Below are 24,062 nucleotides of genomic sequence, written 5' to 3' on the forward strand. Positions count from 1 at the left end.
TCTAAGGCACTTCAGATTTAAATCATATGCCTCAGCACTTTTACTCTCTATTGCTAAAGCCAAGATGAATTTATTTATAATATCAGCAAGCAAACCATCAACAGGTAATGATTATAAAGAAAAAGTCAGTTTAAAGAGGTTTTAAGAAAATGAAGTCAAATATTAATGATTTGTAAAAGTATTTCTTCTGACCAAAATTTAGTGGCATACTATAAATGTGGAACACTGAAGCAATAGTAGCCCTAATCATTAAGAATGAATTATTATTTTTTAAATAAATGGACAAGAGGACTTCTTACTAAGATGACTACTTAAATGGAGTCAGACAGCCTAGCTCCCGCACACCCACTCCAGCAAAACAACAACAACAACAAAAATAGTACCAGACTGAAAAAGGGTCAATAAATCCAATGAGAAACTACAACAAGTTACTTCATCCACCCCAGAACCACACAAAAAAGTCAGATAGAAGCTCACAGACAACAGAAAAGATGTCCTACTAGAAAAGCCAGTACTAGAGTAGGCCAACAAAATGGAAGCCTCCCAGAGTGACTAAAAAACAACCAAGATGGGAAGCAGGTACTTTTAACCTTTGAGGCCCTGTATCCAGAAACAGCAAGAGCAAAGGACTCTAATAAGAAAGTCCCTGAACAGCCAGAAACCCACAATGAAGAACTTGGAAGAGCCTAGGAACAGCAGTGACCACTTAGGGTCACAGGATGCGAAGGCCTGAGTTAGGGCCAGATCTAGATTTTCCAAGCAAAGGAGCTCCAGGGTAGGAGAATCCATTAAGGATGCCAACGATCTAGTGCTCTGATCCTCAAGAACTGGAGTAGGGGGAAGGAAGGGATGGGAAAGGATCCTAAATGTAAATACATCCTAGGAGGCCCTCTGCCCACAGGGGTAGTCTTACTCTTACATGTGGGTCCTTTGTCCAAAAGACTATAAATTTTGATTGGTTATACTTCACAAGATATCTTGGAGTTTGGAAGCTAGATTTTTTTTTCTTCCTACTTAATTTTTTTTAAATACTAGGACAATTAATTCTTTTATCTCATGTAGTTTTCATTTATGATATCTTGAAATGTAGCTCTGAAAACCAGGCTTTGATAAAGCCCAACCCAAATCACTCTGGCTCTCATGATTGGCCAGTAATGGTCCCTGTCCAAACCTCACTTGCCCATTGTTTGGGTGTGATGGCTCAAAGTGAGTGTAAATATCAATTGTTTCTGCTCTGGCCAGAAACTCTAAGGGTCTTCCCCACCCAAATTGAATCTTTTTGTGAAGGCAAATTAGGCCATCTTTTGCCTCAATTCTTACCTAGCCTTTACATCAGACAAACTGAGAGCTGAGAAAGACCTTAGTTTAAAAGGCCAAGGTCCTCACTGTATCCAAAGCCATCAACAGTCTTCCTGACTTATGTCCTGCCACTGAACCCCAATGACTGGAGCAGAAAGTGAGACATTAATGACTTTGCACAGCCCTGTCTCACTTAAATCCAATTCACATGCAAGTCAAGATATCATCCTCTTCATGTCATTGGTCCTCTTCAAGAACAAAGTACTAACAACAACAACAACAGAAAACCAGGTGATACAGAAAGAGGCAATGAAAGAGAAGCAGATCACGTTACCTAAATATTTGCTGTTGATTACACTCCTTTTTTTTTTGCCACTTTCTTCCTCTTTGTAAAAAGGGACTGGGCACAGGAAACTGCAATTGAGAAGAATAACCTTTGTAGCAAGTTTTTCTGATCAAGGTCCAAGACGCATAGGAAACTAATTCAAATATGTAAAAACAAAAACAAGAATCATTCACCAACAGATCCCTGGTCAAAGGATATAAACAGGCCATTTTCAAAGGATGATATGCAACCAATGAGTAACCATGTGAAGAAAAAATGCTCTAAATCACTATTAATAAGAGAAATACAAATGAAAACAACTCTAAGATTTTATATCACACCTATTAGATTTGCAAATATCAACAAAAAACTGTTTGAAGGGATTTGGGAGAACTGTCACACAGAGAGGTGAAGGACCCAAGATGTAGAAAGAAAAATATATTTTCAGATGTGGCCACAATGTAAATCTGTTTTGCTTCAACATGCTTATTTGTTACAAGGAAGGTTTTAGGGGAAAAGAGGAGAGAGAGTAAAAGTGATAACAAAAAAAGGAGAAAAGAAAAAAACCAATACTCTTTTATGCTTTATAAATAGGTTTTTTTTTTGGTCTGTGTCTTCTTTCATAACATGACTAATATGGAAATATGTTTTGCATGATTACACACGTATAACCTACACCAAATTGTTCACTGTCTTAGGAGGGGGGAGGTAAAGGAGCGAGAGAAAAAATCTGAAACTCAAATTTTTTTCAAAATGAATGTTCAAAATTGTCTTCATATATAATTGTGGGAAAAAACAAAATTATTTGAAGCTTAAGGCAAAATAAAAAAGATAAGTGGGTCTGTGGATTGCCTAGAGCGGGTTCCCAGATTGAGCTAATAAAAGTGTAGTAGAAAAGGCAATAGACTTAAAATAGAAAGACCCGGATTCAAGTCTTCATTCATCACTTTCTAGCTGTGTGACTTGGATTTAGTCCCTTAACCTTTCTGAGCCTTCATCTCTGATCTGAGGATGATCAATTCTCCTATTGTGCACTTCTGAGGGTTCTTAGAAGTAAAGTATTTTGTAAACTATAAAGCATTATTCAAACGTGAGCTAATATTATTCTTGAGCTAACACAGACCAATTAGTTCCAGGATAAAAAAAAAAACATAAATCCTGTTCTTATCTTTATATTTAATAAAAGGGGGGCACATTGTTCTTCCCACAAGTTTTGCAAAACATTGGACCAAAGTTTAAAAAAAAAAGGCAATTCCTTAAGAAGACCAACCTATAAGCATCATTCGCACAGGTATGATACAAATATCACAAGAGGTCCTTACCACTTACTGGTATAGCTTGCCAAATCATTTACAGAGCACAACATCTTCTTCTATGCCTAATTCTAGTGGGTGTCACTTACTCAGAAGCAGGTATGAGTAAAAGGAAAAAAGGCAAAAATCAATCCAGAAAATAGTGACCAAAGTGAACCAACTGGTGACGATGGATAGGGAACAGTAATGTCTCTAGTAGTAAAATAATATCAATACAACACAAACAACAATAGTTTCTGGACTTTGACTCAGTGGGCAACAGGTCTGACCTAATATGGAGATTTAAAATTTTTTTGCTAGTTCAAGGGATTGACAACAGGCCAGTAGTACCATTCCCATTTGTCTCCAATCAAATTTCATCATGTAGTATCAGCGAGAATGACAAAAAAGATAGGCTACCTCAAAACATTCAGTCAGTAATTAAGCCAAAAATAAAAGGGAGAGGGTTACAAAGACTCACTTAGACTTCTGTGATGAATTTATCTGTGTCCTGTGCCATGAGCTGTCTTCTAAACCCTTGATTTCATCGGGATTTTTCCCCTTTTTCCTACACTAAACATTAGGATTGTTTGCTTTTCTGCTACTTAACAGTCTCCCTATAACCTTAACATTCCCCTCCACATCTCTTAAATCTCCCAGACTTTAACAAGTGGCGTCACAAAATGTATTCATAGTATGTCTCAATAGTGCTTGCCTGTTGTAAGTATCAAGACCAAGTCAAAAATATGGTGTATACATACACACACATATGTATGTAAACACATACATCAGACTGAGTTTGCCCACAGGACTGCCTTCATTTCTTTGATATGCAGTACAAACTGGCAAAAGTATCTTCCAGGAAATTTAGGAATGGAGTACACATCATAAACTCTCTCATACTCAGAACAAAAAAACAATAATAATGACTTTGTACCTTTACAGAATTTTTCTTTCAGGAATTCCAAAGGTTAACATAAAAACTTTCAGGTTTTTCTTTTAATTTTATATGTTTCAAACCTACATCAGACTGCCTGCTGTCTTGGGGAGGGGGAGGGAAGGAAGGAAGGAAGAAAAATTGTAACTCAAAATCTTATAAAAAAATGAATGTTGAAAAGTATCTTTACACATAATTGGAAAAAATACCATTTACATAAAATAAAATGTCAAAAAAAATTGTAATGTTTCAGAGAGATCAAATCATCAGAAACTCCTGCAAAGGACTGATGAACATTAAACCTGGTGTCTCAAGTTTCTTATATGTAAAAAAAGGAGATAAGTAACTTCACTAAGGTCACACAGCAAGATGATAACAAATTTAATTAGAAATGCGATGTCCTAGTTCTGATCTTGGGTTCAAGGCACAAAACCACTCTGTCCCCTTCAAACCATGTTTTTGATGCTCTGATTTATAATCATTTTTTGGCTCACAATTATCCTTGGCATTTAACATGTAGAGAATGTAAGCTTTTAGAGGTCAGAGAGTGTTTCAGTTTTGTCTTTGTATCTCCAGTAACTAGCATAATGCCAGGCACTTTGCAGATGTTTAATAAATCTTTACTGATTGACAGAGCCTTTTAAATTTAAAAAGCAAGATGTATATAAGTACACAACTCTCATCACCAATATAAATAAAACAAAATCACATTTTCTTTTCATCTGTAAGATATTGCTGCTTTCTTGAAAACTTAAATTTTTCTCCCAAGAACACCCAAAGATACCACTGAATGGGACTGTCCAAACAAAATGTCATACATGAACCCCAAATTCTAAAATGTTTTATATAATAAGAAAACTCTACAAATCTGAACATAGGCATAGGAAAGGTTTTGTAAACAAATGTTTGAGTCTCTACTCAATACAAGGCATTATGAAAATACAATGAAGCAAAAAATACGGTCCCTGCCCTCAAGAAAATTACAATCGAAGTGCACAAAAGACAAATATAAATAAAAACCAGTACTATGAGGCAAACAAATGGAAGAGATAATAATAGTGAGCAAATATTTTTAAGTTTTTCCATTATTTTCCCTATTTTGCTCATGTGTCCAATATTCACACTAAATAAATAGAAGTATGATTTGTATTTGGAGTTTATTCTCTTGTTTCAGGAAGCAGGATGTGCTAACATCTTGAAAGTTCTTAGGAAAGTAAGAAATGTTTAAGATACTAATCCCATTAAAAAGGAACCACTACTATAGCACACCTTTGTAAAAATCACATAATTACGGCTAAATCAAAAATTTGCAACTGCCAACCACTGTTTCCTTCCTATTCTGTAAGTAGAAAGGAAAATTTAAATTTAAAAAAAGAGCTTGAGGAAACAAAAATTTGGGGAATGAATTACAGTAATGCAGACATAAGTGTTTTCTCAATTAAATTAAAATGGTTATTTAAAAAATCATCTCAACTCTTCTTTAAGTGGGGGATGATGACTAGCAGGGAAGGCTTCAAAAAGTCTGCAGTATCTCACCTTCCATAGTTCAGAGGATTTCCCCTTACAACTTCCCCAGTATTGCTGTAGGTAGCCCTGACTACTATAAGTCTGGGGAGGATAGTTGGTTGGAAGCTATTGTATGTGTTTCCGGGAGGTCTTATATGGTCTGTGGTGTCACAGGGAGACCGTGGACCATATAAGACCTCCAGGAAACACATACACTAGTTTATCTGATGAACTGCTGACAAAGTAATTTTCCTCAACTACAGATCTTACCATGTGACTTCCCTACTCAATCAACTTCGGTGGCTCTCTATTACCTCTAGGATAAAATATAAATTTCTCTGTTTAATTTTTAAAGCCCTTCACAATCCGGCTCCAACCTATCTTCCCAGTCTCAATGAACATTATTGCCCCTTTCATATTCTACTTTCCAGACAAACCAGCCTTATCTCTGCTCTTCTCACAGTCTCCGTGTCTTGGTACTGGCCATCCCCCATACCTGGAATACACTCTCTCTTTAATTCCACTACATAAAATTCTTCTCTTTAAGGTGAAGCTCAGGCACCATCTTCTGCATGAAGCCTTTTCTGGTTCCTCCTCCCCAACTACTTAGTGTCCATCCTCCCAAATTAGCTTGTATATATTTGTAATAATTCACTTCATATTTATGCTTTTAGGATCTTTATATTTATGCTGCATATATTTATATATGCATTTGCCCATTAAAATGTAAGCTCATTGCAAGTAGAGATTTTTTCCATTATTTATACAGCATCCCCAGATACATTTACATGATACATAGTAGGTATTTAATAAATACTTGTTAACTGATTGGTTCTATGTCAACAACCACATGGGATTATGCTTCATCCTCATGAAGTACCTATATTTACTGTTTTTTCCCATTTTGTTTGACATCATCAGGATAGGTTCTAGAACAATCAAGAGTGTATTATTTGAAAACTCAAAGATAGATAAGGTGAATTCTCTTCCTGTTAGAAATCACTTAGACCAAGATATCAGTCAATACATAATTAGAAATTTATCTCCTTTAACTCATTATTTTTGGTAAGACCCTTCCAAAAATGGAAAACTCCTACTCTTAACGGAACCCAACCTTGAATTCAAACACCATTTAAAGTCATTAGAAGGCATTCAGAATTGTGTGTTCAGAGCTCACAAGGGTCCAATCAAATGCAAGATGGTGCCTTAGAGCCTCCACACCAAAAAAAGCCTTATCTCTCATATTTGCAAACCAAAATCCCCAGCTGTCAACACAATTTCTGCAAACGAGATACATACCAACATCAGTCATTAGGGGTCTCTTTACAAACAGTTTTAGTTCTAGCTGAAGAATCTAAAGACCAAATTCTGCTAAATATCAAGCATAAGTACAAATAATAACTTGAAAATGCTACCACAAAGGAACAATGACTGGAAATAGAGCCAGGCCACTGCCTAAGCAATTCCATCCAGGTCAATTACACAAATGTGACAAAAGGAGGGAAAGAAATACGAAATGAGCCCACAAACTGAACAGAAAGAGTGACTGGAGCAACATTTTAAACCAGCTCTGAAGTTTGCCCCAAACTAAATCTGAAAGCTGAAATTAAAACAAAACAAGTAGCACCATGATGCTATTTGCTAACGGCAACTAGACTGCAGACCCTGTTTAAAAATAAAACAGCCATCTGGTTTTCGTTTTCCTCCTTCTATGATTTTATGACTTGATACTAGATGTCAGAGAGCTTTATAAAAAAAAAAGAAGAAAGAAAAACTTACTATTATTGAGAATTCCTCAGCCAAATACTTCAATAATGACGCTTCTCTTGCCAAAAAATTACTTCTTTCTTTCATATTGCCTTGAAGTTGTGTATCGAACTCCTTTCTGACCACAGAAGCAACAGAATCAATAACCAAAAGTTTAACTCCCTTGGAGATAATTTCTTCCTCCAAAGACTCGATCCTTAAAAAGAATAAATATTTTAAAACATTTAACTGTATTGAAGAAATGTCAACAGGTCATTAAAAATGTTAAAAACCTTTTTTTTAAACTCATTTTGTCTTTCCCCATATTGCAGGTACTCAAAACATACATTTTTCCCCCAGCATCTCAGCAATTTGCTTATTTTATGTCCCTCAATGAACCAGATTGCTCAAGTTTCCAAGCAGTTTCTTTCTTTGGCTTTTCTATACCCAAAGCCACAAGGTTGCTAACGCTGTAGTGTTTAGTTAAATCAGAGATATTTCATTCACTTGAATTTTTGTTCAATTTTCATGTTAATACTTTCATAACCATTAGAAAGAAAGTAGGGTGTAGCAGATATAAAATGAGAGCAATGAGGAAACAAGGATCCTAAGTTATATTGCCAAGACTCAGACTGTCCATCATTTATTCAACAAATATTATTGAATGAGTACTGATAAAGGCAAGGTACTCAAGTACAAGTCCTCTCACTTGTATGTAGCTTACAGGCCTTATCTGACAAGATCTGACCATGCTGTTAAAGAAAAGCGGCTTGAGATCCTTACTTAATCCTAATCAATCATTTATTAAATGACTGCTACATGTCAATGATGGTATATAACTGCTAGTCTACAAATACTAAATACTCAGAAGAATTAATGTTGCAAATCACCCAAAACAATAATGAAAAGAACTTGATGAGCAAGGACAAACAAATTACCAACAAAAAATTATATGGACAAGTGGCAAAAATTATATCATTACAGAGACAAATGACTCAAAAAGGAGGCAGGCTAGGCATAAAGATGGCAAAACAATAATGGAAATGGAAAGAATAATGATCACCAAACAACTGAAAATTAATATTGGCTAACTGCAAAGAAAAGGCTTGACCCAAAAGAAGTGGTATGAGCACTTTTGCATAAGGGGAAGGTCTACAGGTGTGGAAGAGTACATGTAATGTCAGATTTTCTCAAAGTATTGAGTGATTTTGCTTTTTAAAAATTTCACTTCCTCTATTTTTTTCAAATTCTTTATTATAAGGGGTAGCTTTCTAGAAAGGGAAGGGAACAAGATATAGGAAAAAACCTCACTCATGTAAAAATATATCAGTAAAGATCTAATTTTTTTAAACCCTGAAGTATTACATCACACTTAACAAATTGGAAAAGATGGCAAAAGATGGGACTGCTCAGTGTCTGATGGGTTATGGAAAGACAGGCACACTAATGCACCGTTCCACAGCAGAAAAGAGTGCTTGTGGTCACTCACAGACCACAGCACAGGCCAGGAAAGGAGTAAATACCTCTCCTTTGATCATACCACCTTGGAAGAACTGAAAATGTATAGGTCCCTAGAAGTACCTTTAAAAACAGCTGCACAAAACCCCCAAAGCTCGAGACAGTACACCCTCCACACTAGAAGCAGAGCCCTCCCTTAACCAACAGTTAAAAAGTTAAGGAATTGGCTGAGAACATGAACAAAAGCATAAAAAAACTCAGACTATAGAATCTTACTTTGGTGACAAAGATCAAAACATACAACCAGAAGAAGACAACAAAGTCAAAGTTCCTACATTCAGATCCTCCAAAAAAACATGAATTGGTCTCAGGTCATGGAAGAGCTCAAAAAGGATTTTGAAAGCAAGTAAGGGAAGAATTGTATGCCTATTGCCTAGCATAGTGGTAACACAGGGTTAGCATTTACTAAATGTGTGTTAATTGACTGTCCAGAACAATTAGGACAAAAACATATCAGAATATAACCAAGGACTAGGTGATATACTTCAAGTAGACCTTCAATGGAGACACAGAGTTTGAGGGAGAAAATCATGTGGGCATGACATGATGAAGATCTGCACCAGGATAGCGGAAGTGTCAAAGGAGAGAAGATGGGTATAAACGAGAGACGAAACTGACTCCTTACCTTTTTAGTACATCACTGCAAGTAAGTTCCTGATGTAAATGAATTTTGCTGCTCAATGAAAGTAATTTTTCTTCAGTGTTGAAAAAGCTGGGGTAACGGAATTCTGCTATCCTGATTAATCTGTGGGAATAAAAATGAAACAAACAAAAATTCAGGAATAGCTAAAGTCAATTTGCTAAATTCCATGTACATTCCAAGTTAGCCAATTCATCAATCAGTACCAAAGGGTAAAATTAGAACAAAAGCTTTAAAGACAAATATGCATATGTATAATAGATTCACTGCTAAAAATTACCTTAGAGGGTCATGTAGCTCAAACTCCTCATCCCACACACACATTTTAAAAAGAAGGAATTAAAGATGAGGTAAGTGAAATGACTTGCCCACAGTGATGCTCATAGGAGGGTCAAAGCCAGGATTGGAACCCAGGTTTTCTGGATTCAAATCCAGTATTCTTTCCAGAAATGAATATAGGTTTAATGATGATGGATTCTTTTCATCAATCAATCAACAAAGACCAGTTAGAATCATGGTAAGAACTATAAAATCTTAAAGGACTTCATGTTCTAATCTCAACTCATTTATCCTTGGGCAAGTTGCATTCTTCTCTTATTTATCTTACTGATCTGAAGATAATAAATACACTGCTATAATATTTCAGCTGACTGTAACAAGGAATGTTAACAAGAGAATGAATACATTGAAAATACCTTCAGTTTCTTTGCTGAAAAATAAATTTTTATAAATATGGCTTACATAAATCTTTAAAGTTTGAAGACATTCGTAAAGCCCTGCAAGGTTTACAAAGCACTTTCCATATATCATTTCGATGATGATCATCAAATCAACCTGTCTTCAGTCCAGCCAATGTTCCATTTGATTACAAAATGAAATCATGAGTGAATTTGTTCAATCTAATGGTTTCTTGAGAGGTAGCACAGTGTTGCAAAAAGAGGGCTGGAGTTGGAATAGGAAGGAAGATGGGATGTTCAAGACCCACTTCTGACAGATACTAGATGTGACCATGGGGCAAGCCACTTAATGTATAATCATACCCAACCAAGTCTCTGAGACTGTAAATTACAGACCAGCTGCTAATATGAACAAGTAGATGGGAGGTACACACTGGAAGTTTTCTATACTGATGAAATCATAGGTCCAGAGGTTGGCCCTCACAAAAAACAAAAAAAACAAAAAAAACAGGCATTTTGGAAACTGAATATTAACTTTGTTACAGGATTGGGAAATGCAGGATCAGGCTTTGAGAGTTAACAAGTTGAATCAGACAGAAATATGTTCAGCCAAAACACAGAATGAGGAAAGAATCACAGGCAAATGTTATTTCTGTTGGTTGTTATGTCCTTTTTAACAAATATATGTAAAGGGGGCAGTTAGGTAGCGCAGTGGTTAGAGCTCTGGCATTGGAGTCAGGAGGACCTGAGTTCAAATCCAGCCTCAGACACTTGATACTTATAGCTGTGTGACCCTGGGCAAGTCACTTAACCCTGATTGCCTCACCCCCCAAAAAATTAATAAATAAATATATGTAAAGAGGAAGAGTGAGAACAAGGGAAATAGATAATAAATACCTCAATGTAGCCCCTTTAAAAGTTAGACAACTCTTACCAAAAATTAAGCAAAAAAAATTTAATCACCTGAATTTTAGAAAAAGTAGATACATCTTCACTGATTACTAAATTACAATCAAAAGGAATATACATATTTCTTAGCTATGCAAGATACTTTTACAAAATTGACCTAGCATTAGGGTATAAAAACCTCACAAATAAATGCCTAAAAGTATGTATTAAATATAATCTTTACTGACTTTAATGCAACAAAAATTATTTCAATAAAAGGCTGCTGAAGAAAGGATTAAAAATTAACCAGACTTCTAGGTCACCTCACAAAGAAGATGGAAGACTAGACATTTTTCTCCAATCCTCAAATCTCTCACATTTCTCCAAATACGAATATGTGTAAGACATAAAGCAATTCTGCTGTCTCATCAGTTTAAAATACTAAGAACCCTAACACAGTAACAATCAATGAACTAACAGCAAAGAAGGCTAATCCCTAACCCCTAACTCATTCACTCAGCATCTACTCCCCCAATATGGAGGGAGAAGTGTAAAAGCTAACTCACATACTTAGAATAAAACAACTCTATGAATCCCTCCTTTTAGTGCTAGGGAAAACCAAAACGCAGAAGATTGCTTTGGATAGGACAGCACTCTGTGCTTCCACAGAACTCAGTAAGAGAACTGAAAAACAGAAGGAACTAAAGCAGGATATTTGTGTGCAGGAGACTAACACTCCACTAAGTCTGAAGCCCCATAAGTCACTTGTGGCAGAGACAAAGGATAGTGAAAAATAAATTTTTCCAGTGTAGGAGAAGGTTTTGAGGTCCAGCCCCAGGAAAACTTCAACCAAAAGGGAAAGAGTCAGAATATGAGCAACAGGAGACAATAAAAGGACTGAAATTACCAAAGATCTCAAGAAAAAACAGTAAAAATCCTGAGCTTGAGCAAATAAACCAACAAGAAAGATATTAATGTAAACTGAAGGCAACATGGCCTCCAGATCAGTGAAAAGAATCCAGGCGTCTAAGAACAAACATTGCAAGACAAAGGAAAATTAATCAAAAAAACCTGACAATAATAATGCAAGAAATAATACAAGAAAACTGTTCAAAATTTCTGAGCACAGGAAACAAGGTACCAAGGGAAAGAATCTACAATTGCCTTTAGGAAAAAACAAAACAAAACAAAAAAAATCTATGCAACAAACTCCAAGACATAAAATGGTTTAATTTAACAACTCCATTGACAAAAAAGAAATTCTGCAAGCAACCAGGTAAAACACCTCCAGATATAAATTAAGTGAAATCTAAAGAACACAAGAATATTCTGTACCCACCATAAACCAAAGGAAGAAATGGAATAATGTACTTCACAGAGTAAAGGAATTCAAAATGCAACCCAAAGTGACACAGCTGGCTAACTTGTACCTAACCATTAACAAAAAAAGATGGACTTTTCTTATTTTTTTCTGGGGGAGGGGGGCAATCAGGGTTAAATGACTTGCCCATAGTCACAAAGCTAGTAATTGTCTGAGGCCAGATTAGAACTCAGCTTCTCCTGGCTCCAAGGCCAGTGCTTTATCCACTGTACCACCTAGGCACCCCCAAAATAGACAGACTTTCAACAAAAAATAAGTATGTGAAACATTCCTAGATGGAGAAAAATGGCTTACTTCTCAAACAACACATATAATATAAATATAAGGAGAGAAAACAAATATAGTAACCAAGAACAACAACAAAATAACAGAGAGACCATTAAGAGATTTCTTTCTAAAAGTAAACAAAGAGACAAAGATGAAAGCAAGAGCCAAATAGAAGAGATTGTGGAAAAATAGGCTTGAGACATTATGGGCTAAATCTCACCTGTACCTACAAGTTAATCAATGCTTTTGTGAGACTAAACTACAAAATGGTAGAGCATATAAAAGGAAGAAGGGAAGAAGACAGAAGAGCATATTTGAGGTACTCTAATCAAGGCAAAAATTGACAACGAAGGAAAAGTAATTCCTGAGGTTTCTCAAGAAAAAGAAAGCCTGAAGGAAAACGGGTAAGGAGGCAAAAGAAGGCACTGACACAAGGAGAAATAAGGAGAGGGAATTATTATTTCAGGAATGAGAAGGATATCACTGATGAATAGTTCTAAGGAAAAGAGATATTCTATGAGGGGAGATAAAGACTCTACAATAGGTATAATCTGGAGAAATTCAGCAGACACCACTCATCTTGCCCCAGAAGGAGAATCAGAGCTTTAGGAGATCACCGATAACCAGAAGAGTGTGAAGGCATAGACAGACCTAGGAAGGATACTACCTTCCTACCTCCTTAAATGGAGGTCTGGGTGAGGAAAAATGGGCAGTCAAGGCAGAGGTTATTCAAAGGGAGAAAGGTAGCTGGCAAAGAGGTGAAAATAAGTCAAATAAGCTGGAAATATAAAGTGAACACAAGTAGGACTCCTCCTCAAATGCTGGTCCAGTAGAAGAGAGCCACATCTACCTGGATCTTCATTGAATCTATGCTATAGCTAAGTAAATCTCCATTTACTAACTGCTGAAGGAGCTACTAAGGTCTCATTTCATCTTATGTCAGACCCAAACTAGCAGGGGACCTGTCTGTGACAAGCCTAACTCACAAGTATCCAGGGGAAGACTCGAGAGAATTGCTTAGAAGAGGCTAAGAAAATGAAATGTAAGATAGAAATGAGGTAAATGATGAAAAAAAAAGAATAGGATTTGAAAAAACTTCAGTGGAAAATTCTGAAGTATGTGGAAAAGCATAAATGTGATTAAAGCAAGTAGACTCTAATAAAAAAAAAGTTAAGAAGGGCTTTGGTGACAGTCAAAGAAAACAGATCAATTACTCTGGTATTTAAATCAACTCATTTGTAAGAAGGAGTTGGTATGGAGATAGGGCAAAGGGCTATAAGCAACATGTTTTTATAGATTGGATGATGGGTCAATAGGAACAGCAATAAACCTTCCCAACTTTTTTGGCAATGGCTACAGAATATCTGATGGGCAATAAAAACTCTCAGCCTTGGGCTGGATTTTACCCAAGGATCTGAATGATGAAAAAAAATCTTATAACTGATTTTTGCTTTTCTTTTCTCATTAGGCCCTCGTAAAAGGAATGGTGGTTAATATAAGTACATCAATTGACTGTTCACAGCTACTAAAAGCTAAATTACCTCATCCAATGAGTTATTCAGATGCAAATACTGCCCCCTAAAATTTTCTGTTTATTTCCCTCAATTTTTTTTTTATTTTAGATGGGGGAAAAATGCCTATTTAAAAAAAAACCTTTCAACCAAATATAAATCCAAAATTCTATAGGCCTCATGTTGATCATAGATATATATTATGATAATTTTCATCACAAAGCTCTTTTTTGGTCAGGACAAGTAATCAAAATGCAAACCTGTAGAAGCAAACATAACATATGAAGACAGTGACATCTACTGGACAACTTTTTCTAAGGTTATTTCAGCAGAACAATATGCAAAATTTAATTCATAATTTTGGTCTTTTTTTTAACTGGTTATGAGATGTCATTGGTATAGAGAATTCCCAATGAGGAAACCTAAACTCATCCTCTGTCATCCTATTTACCCCAATAACATGCGCTTGGCAATTTCCTATCTTAAAGGGATTTCCCTGGGATGCTGGGGAGCAAAATAACTTGCCAGGTTACACAACTAATACGTATCAAAGGCAGGACTTAAACCCATTCTTTCCTAACTCTGACAGTGACAGTCCAGCTGTTTCTTCTTTTTTTTTTTTTAATCATCATCCCTTTTCAAAAAGATTTTTTAAAAAAGGCTATCCAATAGAGCATGGTGCTTTCCTTTCCTACTATTTAAAGACTTCTACTCCAAATAAAAAATCAATTTTACTCACTGGTTCTATGGAGAGTAACCTAATAACAAGTCAGTTAAAATATGTCTTGAAGTGATTTTGAGTCACACTATTGTCTGTCTCTTCCCAAGAGTATTAAAATAAGCATTAGACAAAAAAGGCTGCGATAGATCCTGTCCCCATATTAATAGTGTACCTTCCTTCATTTTCAAAGGAGCCAACTCTGGGCATTTGCCCTTTCCTCTCCCAACCCTACTGATGCTGAAACATGACGATTATGTATTTCTGGCCAGAAGAATTGTAAAAAATCCAAGTGAATAAATTTTAGAGAGATGAGTTGTTCTTTGCTGTATGTAAATGGCTGACTTAATAGAATTGTGATGGATGTTTCTTTTCTAATATATCAGAAGATTAAAATTTTGTTTCAGTACTTCAGTGTGCTACAGCGAAAAATCATTGCATTTCAAGTAAGAGGACCCGTGTTCAAATCCCAGACCCTATAACTGACTACTAGTATAACTTTGGATGAGTTATTTAACCTTTCAGGGTCTTAGTTTTCTCATCTGTAAAATGAGAGGGTTGGACCCTTCTAAGATTTTTTTCAATTCTAATCAATGATACTATTCAGTGGATGTCTAATTTTATCCATATAAGTACTCCTTCCAATAAGAACAGCAACCTATTCAAATCTTCTCAGCCTATGCAACTTTCATTCCACCCAATATGCCAGACAGGTCTCCCTCTAAGTTTTTTACACAGTGTAGCATTCACACAGTCCATCTGTTATACCCCACTCCCACTATATCACCATCCTTTTTCAATCACATATCATTAGGATAACATCTTTTATTTTTTATATATTCTTTTTCATTTTGAATTTAATTATCTACAATAATCACTGGCATTTCAAGGCCCAAAGAAAAGACCACATAAGAAAATATGAACATCTATCACAGTATTTTGTTTTTTATATATGTTTACACACATACATGTAGATATAGACATAAAGAAAGAGAAATGTTTATACTAGGCAGTAAAAATAGGGAACATAAAATTGGTACCTTACAGCTTTAAATCTATGAAAAAAAGACAAAGGACTAAATAAATAAGTATTAACAACTAAAGCAAAGAATAAAAACTTAGACTAGACAGAAAGAGAAAAAAGTTAAAAAATACTTTTTAGAAAAAAAACGAAATAAAAAATTGCAAAGAAAAGAAATTGATGGAGAAAGGATGAGGAGAGATTTTAGTTAGGTACTTAACTGAAAGAAAAAAAGAAGGGGGGAAGTGGGAAATTAACATAAATACATAAAAGGAATTTTTAAAAAAGAAATCAAAAATTCCAAAACTAGAAAAAGGGATAATATAGAGAAGGCAAGTTAGGGAGAAGGGGAGGGAACCTACAGAAATAGGGTTGTTTTAAGGTAGATTAAGCAAAAATAATTATAGCCTTATCTTAAAGATGAAAGGAAACCAAAAAAAAAAAATCCTAATTCAGAAAAAAGCAATAAAACAAAAGGACAAAAGAAAAATAAAATCTAATCCTAACACCTTTAAAGTGAATGGATTAAACAAACAAAATAAGAGTAATAGATTGGATGATTAAACAAAGCTATGATCTCTTGTTCATAAGACACAAACCTCAAAAATAAAGACATACATACAATAAAAATGAGTGGCTGGAACAAAATTTACTATGCATGAGGTGAATTCAGAAAAGAAGGAGTTGCAATCATGCCATCACACAAAGCAAAAACAAAAATTCTCAATTTAGAGATTAAACAAGAAAATTACATTATGTTGAAAGGAAACATAGAAAACTAATATATCAATATTAAACTTATATATGTCAAATGCCACTGCAAATTAAAAAGGGAAAATTAGCGGAATTACAAGAAGACATAAATAAGAACATAATAATAGTAGGAGACTTTAATGTCTCCCTCTCAGATTTGGGCAAAACTAAATAAAAGAGAAACCAAAGGGAAATATGGAATTGAACAAATTCTTGAGGAAAATAGGAATCTTCTAAATGAAACTCTTTAAAGAACATTTGTATGTCTTAGTACCACATAGCACTTTTACAAAAACCAATAAGATATAGTGATATTGAAAATAAAAGTAAAAAGGTAAAAAGTTTTAAAAAAGACACTTTATATACACAATAAAAATAGGAATCAATTCAGAGAACACAAAAGACACAGATCCAAATGGAGAGTTAATAATGAAATATTAAATAATGAATGGTCAAAGAATAAATCATAGAAAAAATTAATAATTATGTGAAAGAAAATGATAATGACAAACTATAATATAGTAAGATTTCTGGGATGCACCTAAAGCAGTCCTCATGGGAAATACTATATTACCCAAAAAACATACATTAACAAACCAGGAAAAGAGAGGATTCATGTACTGAATATGTATTTTTAAACATCAGAAACACAATAAGTAAAACATAAGCTCAAGAGATCTTGAAAATTAAAGAAGAAATATATAAACTAGAACCCAGAAAGACAATAGGAATGATAAAACTGAAAGCCAGTCCTTCAAAAAGACTAGCAAAATTGATAAACCTTTAGCCAATTTGATTAAAAAGCAAAAAAATCAAAATAGGCAGTAAACAAGGTAAAATCTGAACAAACTCAAGAAAAAATAAAAGGAATTATCAGAACCTATTGCACAGTTTTTTGTTGTTGGTGTTCAATTGTTTTAGTTGTGTCTGACTCTCTGTGACCCATTTGGGGTTTTCTTGGCAAAGATACTGAAGTGATTTTTCATTTCCTTCTACAGTTCATTTAACAGATAAGGAAACTGAGGCAAATGGAATTAAGTGACTTGCCCAGGATCACACAACTAGGAAGTGTCTGAGGCCATATTTGAACTCAGGAAGATGAGTCTTCCTAACTCCAGGTGAGGCACTCTATCCACCATACCACCTAGCTGCCCCACTGCATAATTATATGCTAACAAAGTTGAGAACAAAAAGAAGTAGAGGAATACATGCAAAAAAATAAAATACCTAAACTAAAAGAAGATCAAAGAGAGATCTTAATTAACCTAATCTAGAACAAGGAAACAGAACTAGCTATAAAGAAATCACCAATGAGGGAAAAAAAACTAATGTTCCCAATGGATTTACAGGAGAACAGGATAAAGCTTTTAAAAGACAATTCGTGCTAACACTAAATAAATTATTCTCACAATTGAGCAATGAAAGCACTCTGCCAAACTCTTTTCCAAAAAAAACATACTCATTATCTAAATCAAAGAAGAATAAAGTAAAGAAGAACTAAAGACCGTTGTCATGAGTAACTTGATTCAAAAGTTTTAAATAAAATAACGCAAAACTATAGAAATTTGTCCAACAAGTCATTCATTATGACCAAGCTGGATTTATATCAGGGATGCCAGGATGGCTGGACATTAGGAAAACAATCAATACACTTAACCACAATAAAAAATAAAAATATACAAAATTGCATAATTAGCTGAACAGATGTAGAAAAAGCCTTTGACAAAGTACAATACTCATTTATTCTAAAAACACTACAAAGTATAAGCATAATGGGACCTTCTTTTAATATCATAAAAATTATCTAAAACCAAAAACAAGCATCATATAGGATAGGGATACACTAGAAGCTTTCCCAGTAAATATAGGAGTAAAGCAAGGATGCTTGTTTTCTCTGCTATTATTTGATATAGTTCTGGAAATGCTAGTAATAGCAATAAAGCAAAAGGAAAAAACTACAAGTGCAAAGACAGGAAAAAAAAAGAAATAAAACTATCCCTATCTGCTAGTGACATAAGTTTACTCTTAAAATTTTAAAAGATACTAATTGAGATAGTAGCTTCAGTAAAGTAGCAAGCTACAAAATAAGCCCACAAAAATCAATATCATTTATGTAGAAGAATAACACAATCTAAGAAGCAATAATAAAAAGGGAGATCTCATTCAAAACAACTACAAAATGCATAAATTATCTGGGGTGGGAAGGTGTCCATTTACCAAAGTGCTCCATAAAGAAATAAAGAACTTAAATATAAATAGAGAATAATCAGTGTTCATGGCTGAGCCACACCAACACAATAAAATGACAATACTACCAAAGTTAATTCATAAGCTATAAACATTCATCTGAAGGATCAAAAGCTCTAGAATATCAAGGGAAATAATGAAAAAAGTAGTAATGAAAGGAGAATAACACTTTCAGACCCTCATAACTATATTATAAAAGTTATCAAAACCATTTTGGACCGGCTAAAAAAAAAACAGAGAGCAGATCAATGAAATTGACTAGACAAGGGAGATTGAGAAATAACCTAGTATTCAATATAAGGGATAGCTCTCTGGGAGGGGAAAAAAGGACATAGGAGGAAATTTAAGAAATATAAAAATAAAATATCAATTACCTAGAAAAGAATTCTTTATTTAATAAGAACTGCTGAGACAACTGAAAAGTAGCCTGGTAGAAATTAGTCTTTGTTCAACATCTTACATCATATTCAGCAATAATTTACATGGATATGTGGCCTAAATATTAAAGATCACATGATTAAAAACAATAGAATTGAAGCAGATCACATACTTTTCACAGATATAGGAGATGTATTCCTAACCAAACAAGGAACAAAGGCAATTACAAAAGATAAAAACAGATAATTTTGATTACATGAAATTGAAAAGCTTCCATACAAACAAAATTAATATATATGAGGATAAGAAGGGAGGAATGGCTAAACAAATTGTGGTATGTGAATGTAATAGAAAATTACTGTGCTATAAGAAATGATGAATGTGATAAACACAGAAAAACATGAAAGGATTTACATGAACTGATACAAAGTGAAGTAAGCAGAGCCAAGAAAACAAAATAAATAACTACAACAATGCAAACTGAAAAACACACAAAACAATCAAAACCAAATGTTGGAAAACTACAAAGAAGAGATGAGTTGATCCCTCTCCCTACTCCTTTGAAGAGAGTAGGAGGCCCATGTGTATGGAAAACTGCATATATTTTCAAAGTTTTTTGGTATATTGATTGGTTTTGCTAAATGTTTTCCCTTCCTTTATAAAAAAAAAATTTTTTTATAAGGGATGGCTCTCTAGGAGTGGAAAAGGAAAGGGAACTAGGGAATAATTTAAACAATTTAAAACAAAATGTATTTTTTAAAAATTTTAAGAAAGTTAAAGCCTTTCACAATTAATTAAAAATGACTCTAGAACAGAATACTATCTCCTCAGCAATCTTTAAGGGACAACTGATTAGATCTTTCACTCAAGTAAAATCAAGGACTGTTCTAATATTATTTTGTAACTGTGTACCTTAAAGAGGGAAAAGTGATTAAAAGGGAATCTTAATCTGCTTCTACACTAATAAGCCTGGGATGGTAGGATGAAACCCAGTTCTAAATGGCTTTCAATGCCAAGCAAAGAAGTTTCTATTTGATTCTAGAGGTAACAGAAGCCACTGCAGATTTTTGAGCAGACTAGGGACATGGTCAGACCTGTGCTTTGGCAGCTGTGTCAAGTATGGATTCTAATGTAAAGAGACCAGAGGCAGCAGAATTTATTAACAGTCAATTGCAGTAGTACAGAGAAGAAGTGATCTGGGTCTAAATTAAGGAACTAGCCATGGGAATAGACAGAAGGGGATGGATGTGAGAGGCAGAGTTAGCAAGATGTGGAAACTGACTGAGTATGTGGGGTGAAGATAAGGCAAGAATTGAATATGATAAAAGGTTCTATTCCCAGGTAACTACTGTTGCCCTTCTCAAAAACAGAAAAATTCAGTATAAAAGTAGGTTTTAGTAGAAAATAATGAATTCTATTTTGAACACACTGAACAAAGAAAGATAAGATCTACTGGGGAAAATCTAAAATCCAGGACTATCGGACAGTAAATAAAATTTCACAAAGGAAGGTCTGAGGTACAGTGACAAGTGAAGAAAATATCAGGTTAGTTGGGGCAGCTAGGTGGCACAGTGGATAGAGCCTAGGCCCTGAAGTCAGAAGGACCTGAGGTTCAAATTCGACCTCAGACCAAACACTTGACACTTCCTAGCTATGTGACCTGGGCAAGTCACTTAACCCCATTGCCAAAAAAAAAAAAAAAATCCGGTTAGTTCTCACTTTGCTTTTGAGGCCTGGCTCCCTTCCTGAGATCATTTCTTACATGGCTCTAGTCATCCACATTTTATTTTCCCCACCTGGCTTATTTATTGTCATTGTAATCAAGACTCTCATGCTGGTCCAGATATGATAAATCACTTATTTTTAAATCAATCAATATTTATAGCACACCTAAGTACAAAAGCACAACATTTTATTCACCACCTAATAACGTTTGGCTTTGGTCCAAAAATTAACTATCTGGGGCAGCTAGGTGGCACAGTGGATAGAGCACCGGCCCTGAAGTCAGGAGGACCTGAGTTCAAACCGGCCTCAGACCAAACACTTGACACGTACTAGCTGTGTGACCTTCGGCAAGTCACTTAACCCCGATTGCCTCACTAAAAAAATAAATAAATAAATAAATAAATGAACAAAAATTAACTATCTACCATTGTAAGGAAAACAAAAACAGCTTCCTTTTTGTGTTTCTGACTCATCCTTCTCTCTTCTCCTTTTTCAATTTCCCTCTCCACTGTGCTCTCACATCCTCTGTTTCCCTAATTCTAGCTACCTTTTTGCAAGCCCAGCTTAGTGCTCAGCAGACAAAGAGCAAATAGGGAGGTAGTTGAGCCCATATGAAAGTCTCACTCATGCCAAAAATAAGAGAGAAAATTTGGTTTTGCTATTTTAAGAATGAAAGTTACTGGAATCACTATCTACCTGTATGTTCAGCTTTCTATGTTATTGGTAAATACGAGCTGTTTCATAAGTCTCATATAAAAAAAATAACAAAAAGAGTAAAAATATATTGGATTAAGATGAATAAAAAGATTTCTTACCTTTCCGCACTAAATGCTGATTCTGTGTCGATATATAAAACATCCCCTTCTAATCCTCCCATGCCAGTGGGCAATGTGGCTAAAACACTCATCATCATACAAAACTGGGTTTTGCCACAACCTGGTGGACCTGTGACCTAAAGGAAATGTAATTTGTATAAATAAGAAAGAAAAAATATGAAAAAACCAATTTTAAAATGCTCTACCAATTAAATTATCCTATAGGATATAAAGTTTGAGGTTTCAAAGATAGCTCTATAATATTCCTCATTCAAAGATTTTTAATAAATATTCTGATAAAAATTCCTGAAGAGTTTAAATATATGTAACAAGAGAATCTTAAATTTATTATAAAATAGTAGAGATATCTACTTCACTAAAAATTCAGTATAAATGTTAAACGTTTGGTATCCAGAGGGCATACTGTTATAATGTAAAGGAACTATGGGGACAAAAAAAATCATAGGAAATTTATTCAATACATTTTAGAGTTTTGAAGGGATCCTTGTTTCTTCTCCCCCTTTTAGAATGTAAGCACTTTATCATCATATAGCCCCTTCAAAATCCCAAATGTATTTACCGTTCTAGTTTCTTCTTGACTCCCAGGTTTGCATTTCAAAGGTTCTACTCAACTTTAGTTCTGTGAATAAGAATACTTGAAAGTCCTCTATTCCATTAAGGCTCCATTTTTTACCCTGTCAATTATATTCTGTTTGACAGGATAAGTTATCCTTGTTTGTAAGTCTTTGTCTTTTACCTTCGGGAGAAACATATTCTAAGATTTTCTCTTCTTTGTAGTATTAGCTACCAGTCTTATGTAATTCTAGCTGTGATTCCTTGGTACTTTTTCTTTATGGATACTTGTATTATTTTTTTTTCCCTTTGGCCTAGAAACACTGGATTTGGGCTACAACATTGCTGATGATTTTCATTTTTGAGTATCTTTCAGAAGGTAATCACTGGATTACTTCTATTTTCACTTTGCCCTCAGGTACTAACAAATGTGTGTGTGTGTGTATGTGTGTGCGTGTGTGTGTGTGTTTTCTGAAATATGGCATTCTACACTTTCTGATCACGATTTTCAGGGAGCCCAACGATTCTTAAGATTATCTCTCCTTGATCTGTATTCCAGGTCAACTGTCTTTAATAATTTACTTCTGTTTTTTCAATCCTTTGAATTTGTACTAATATTTCCTATTATCTTATGAAGTCTCGGAGTTTTGTTCGATCTAATTTTCACTTCTTGCATCTTGCATGATCGGTAGAATGTGTTCTAAAGTATTCATTTTCCTTCCCATTCTTTCTTCCCTAGTTCTCATTGTATTTAGAAATACATTTTGTCAGGGGCAGCTAGGTGGCACAGTGGATAAGAGCACCAGCCCTGGAGCCAGAAGGACCCGAGTTCAAATGTGGCCTCAGACACATAACATTAACTGTGTGACTCTGGGCAAGTCACTTAACCCCAATTGCCTCATCAAAAAAAAAAAAGAGCCACTGTAAATATTGAGGCAGTTGGGTGGCATAGTGGACAGAGCACCAGCCCTGGAGTCAGGAGGACCTGAGTTCAAATCCGGCCTCAGACACGTAATACTTCCTAGCTGTGTGACTCTAGACAAGTCACTTAACCCCAACTGCCTTACTTTAAAAAAAAAAAAGAATTACATTTTGTCCTCTTGCTTCATTTCTTCCAGGTATTCCTGGGGCCAAGTCATTGTTTTCTCAGGTTTCAATTGGATTTGTTGTAGAATGACTTTATTTTTCTGTTTTAACCTTTTGGGCTTCTCTCAATCCATAATACTTCTTCATAGTCAGTGTTTTCTTATGCTCATTCATATCTCAGTTTTTAGACTGGAATGTGTACATGGGTCAAACTACAATCTCTCCCAAAATCTTGGATGGGGTACGCAGGCTCTGCCTGATCCTCATCGTGGTGACTAAAATTAGGTCCTGTCTTCTTCAGGAATCTACGTTTTGGCTCAGTTTCCAGGTAACTTTATTTAGGTTGTAGACTCAGTCCCTTCCTCTACCTCCTTTTCTTTATAGAGTCCAAAACATGGAATTGGCTCCCCATTCCGGGCTGTGATCCTAAGTGAACTCAGTCAGATGTTATCCACAACACTGGTAGCAGGCTTCCTACAAAATCACAAGGACTCTGCTTTCCAAGGGCACGCACCTTCAGTTATTTGAACACTGGCCTGGCCTTGGCCTCTTCTCTGCTCAGAATCACAGGTCTTTGTCATTCTTCTTACAAAGTTCTGGACTCAAGGGTATTCAGAGTCATTTCTCATTGGTTTTCTTTATCACTGTTCCTTCTAGTGCACCAAGAACCTTATGAGAGTGTTTTTAGGGAAATCTGGACTCCTCTATGTCTTTTCATGCCAAAAATCATTATTAAATATATCTGAACAAACATTTACT

At 35.0% G+C, this 24,062-nt stretch overlaps 1 protein-coding gene across 1 annotated transcript in view; it reads right to left on the reverse strand.

The window, feature by feature from the left end:
* Positions 1 to 24,062, reverse strand: part of RAD51B (RAD51 paralog B) — an 888,004-nt gene that overhangs the window by 840,799 nt on the left and 23,143 nt on the right. The window contains 3 exon segments of the mRNA XM_027843747.1: positions 7,139 to 7,322; positions 9,249 to 9,368; positions 21,645 to 21,781. Coding sequence (XP_027699548.1) covers positions 7,139 to 7,322; positions 9,249 to 9,368; positions 21,645 to 21,781 — 441 coding nt within the window.

The sequence above is a fragment of the Vombatus ursinus genome, unplaced genomic scaffold (assembly GCF_900497805.2).
Source record: "Vombatus ursinus unplaced genomic scaffold, bare-nosed wombat genome assembly UNPS02014926.1, whole genome shotgun sequence".
NCBI lineage: Eukaryota > Metazoa > Chordata > Mammalia > Diprotodontia > Vombatidae > Vombatus > Vombatus ursinus.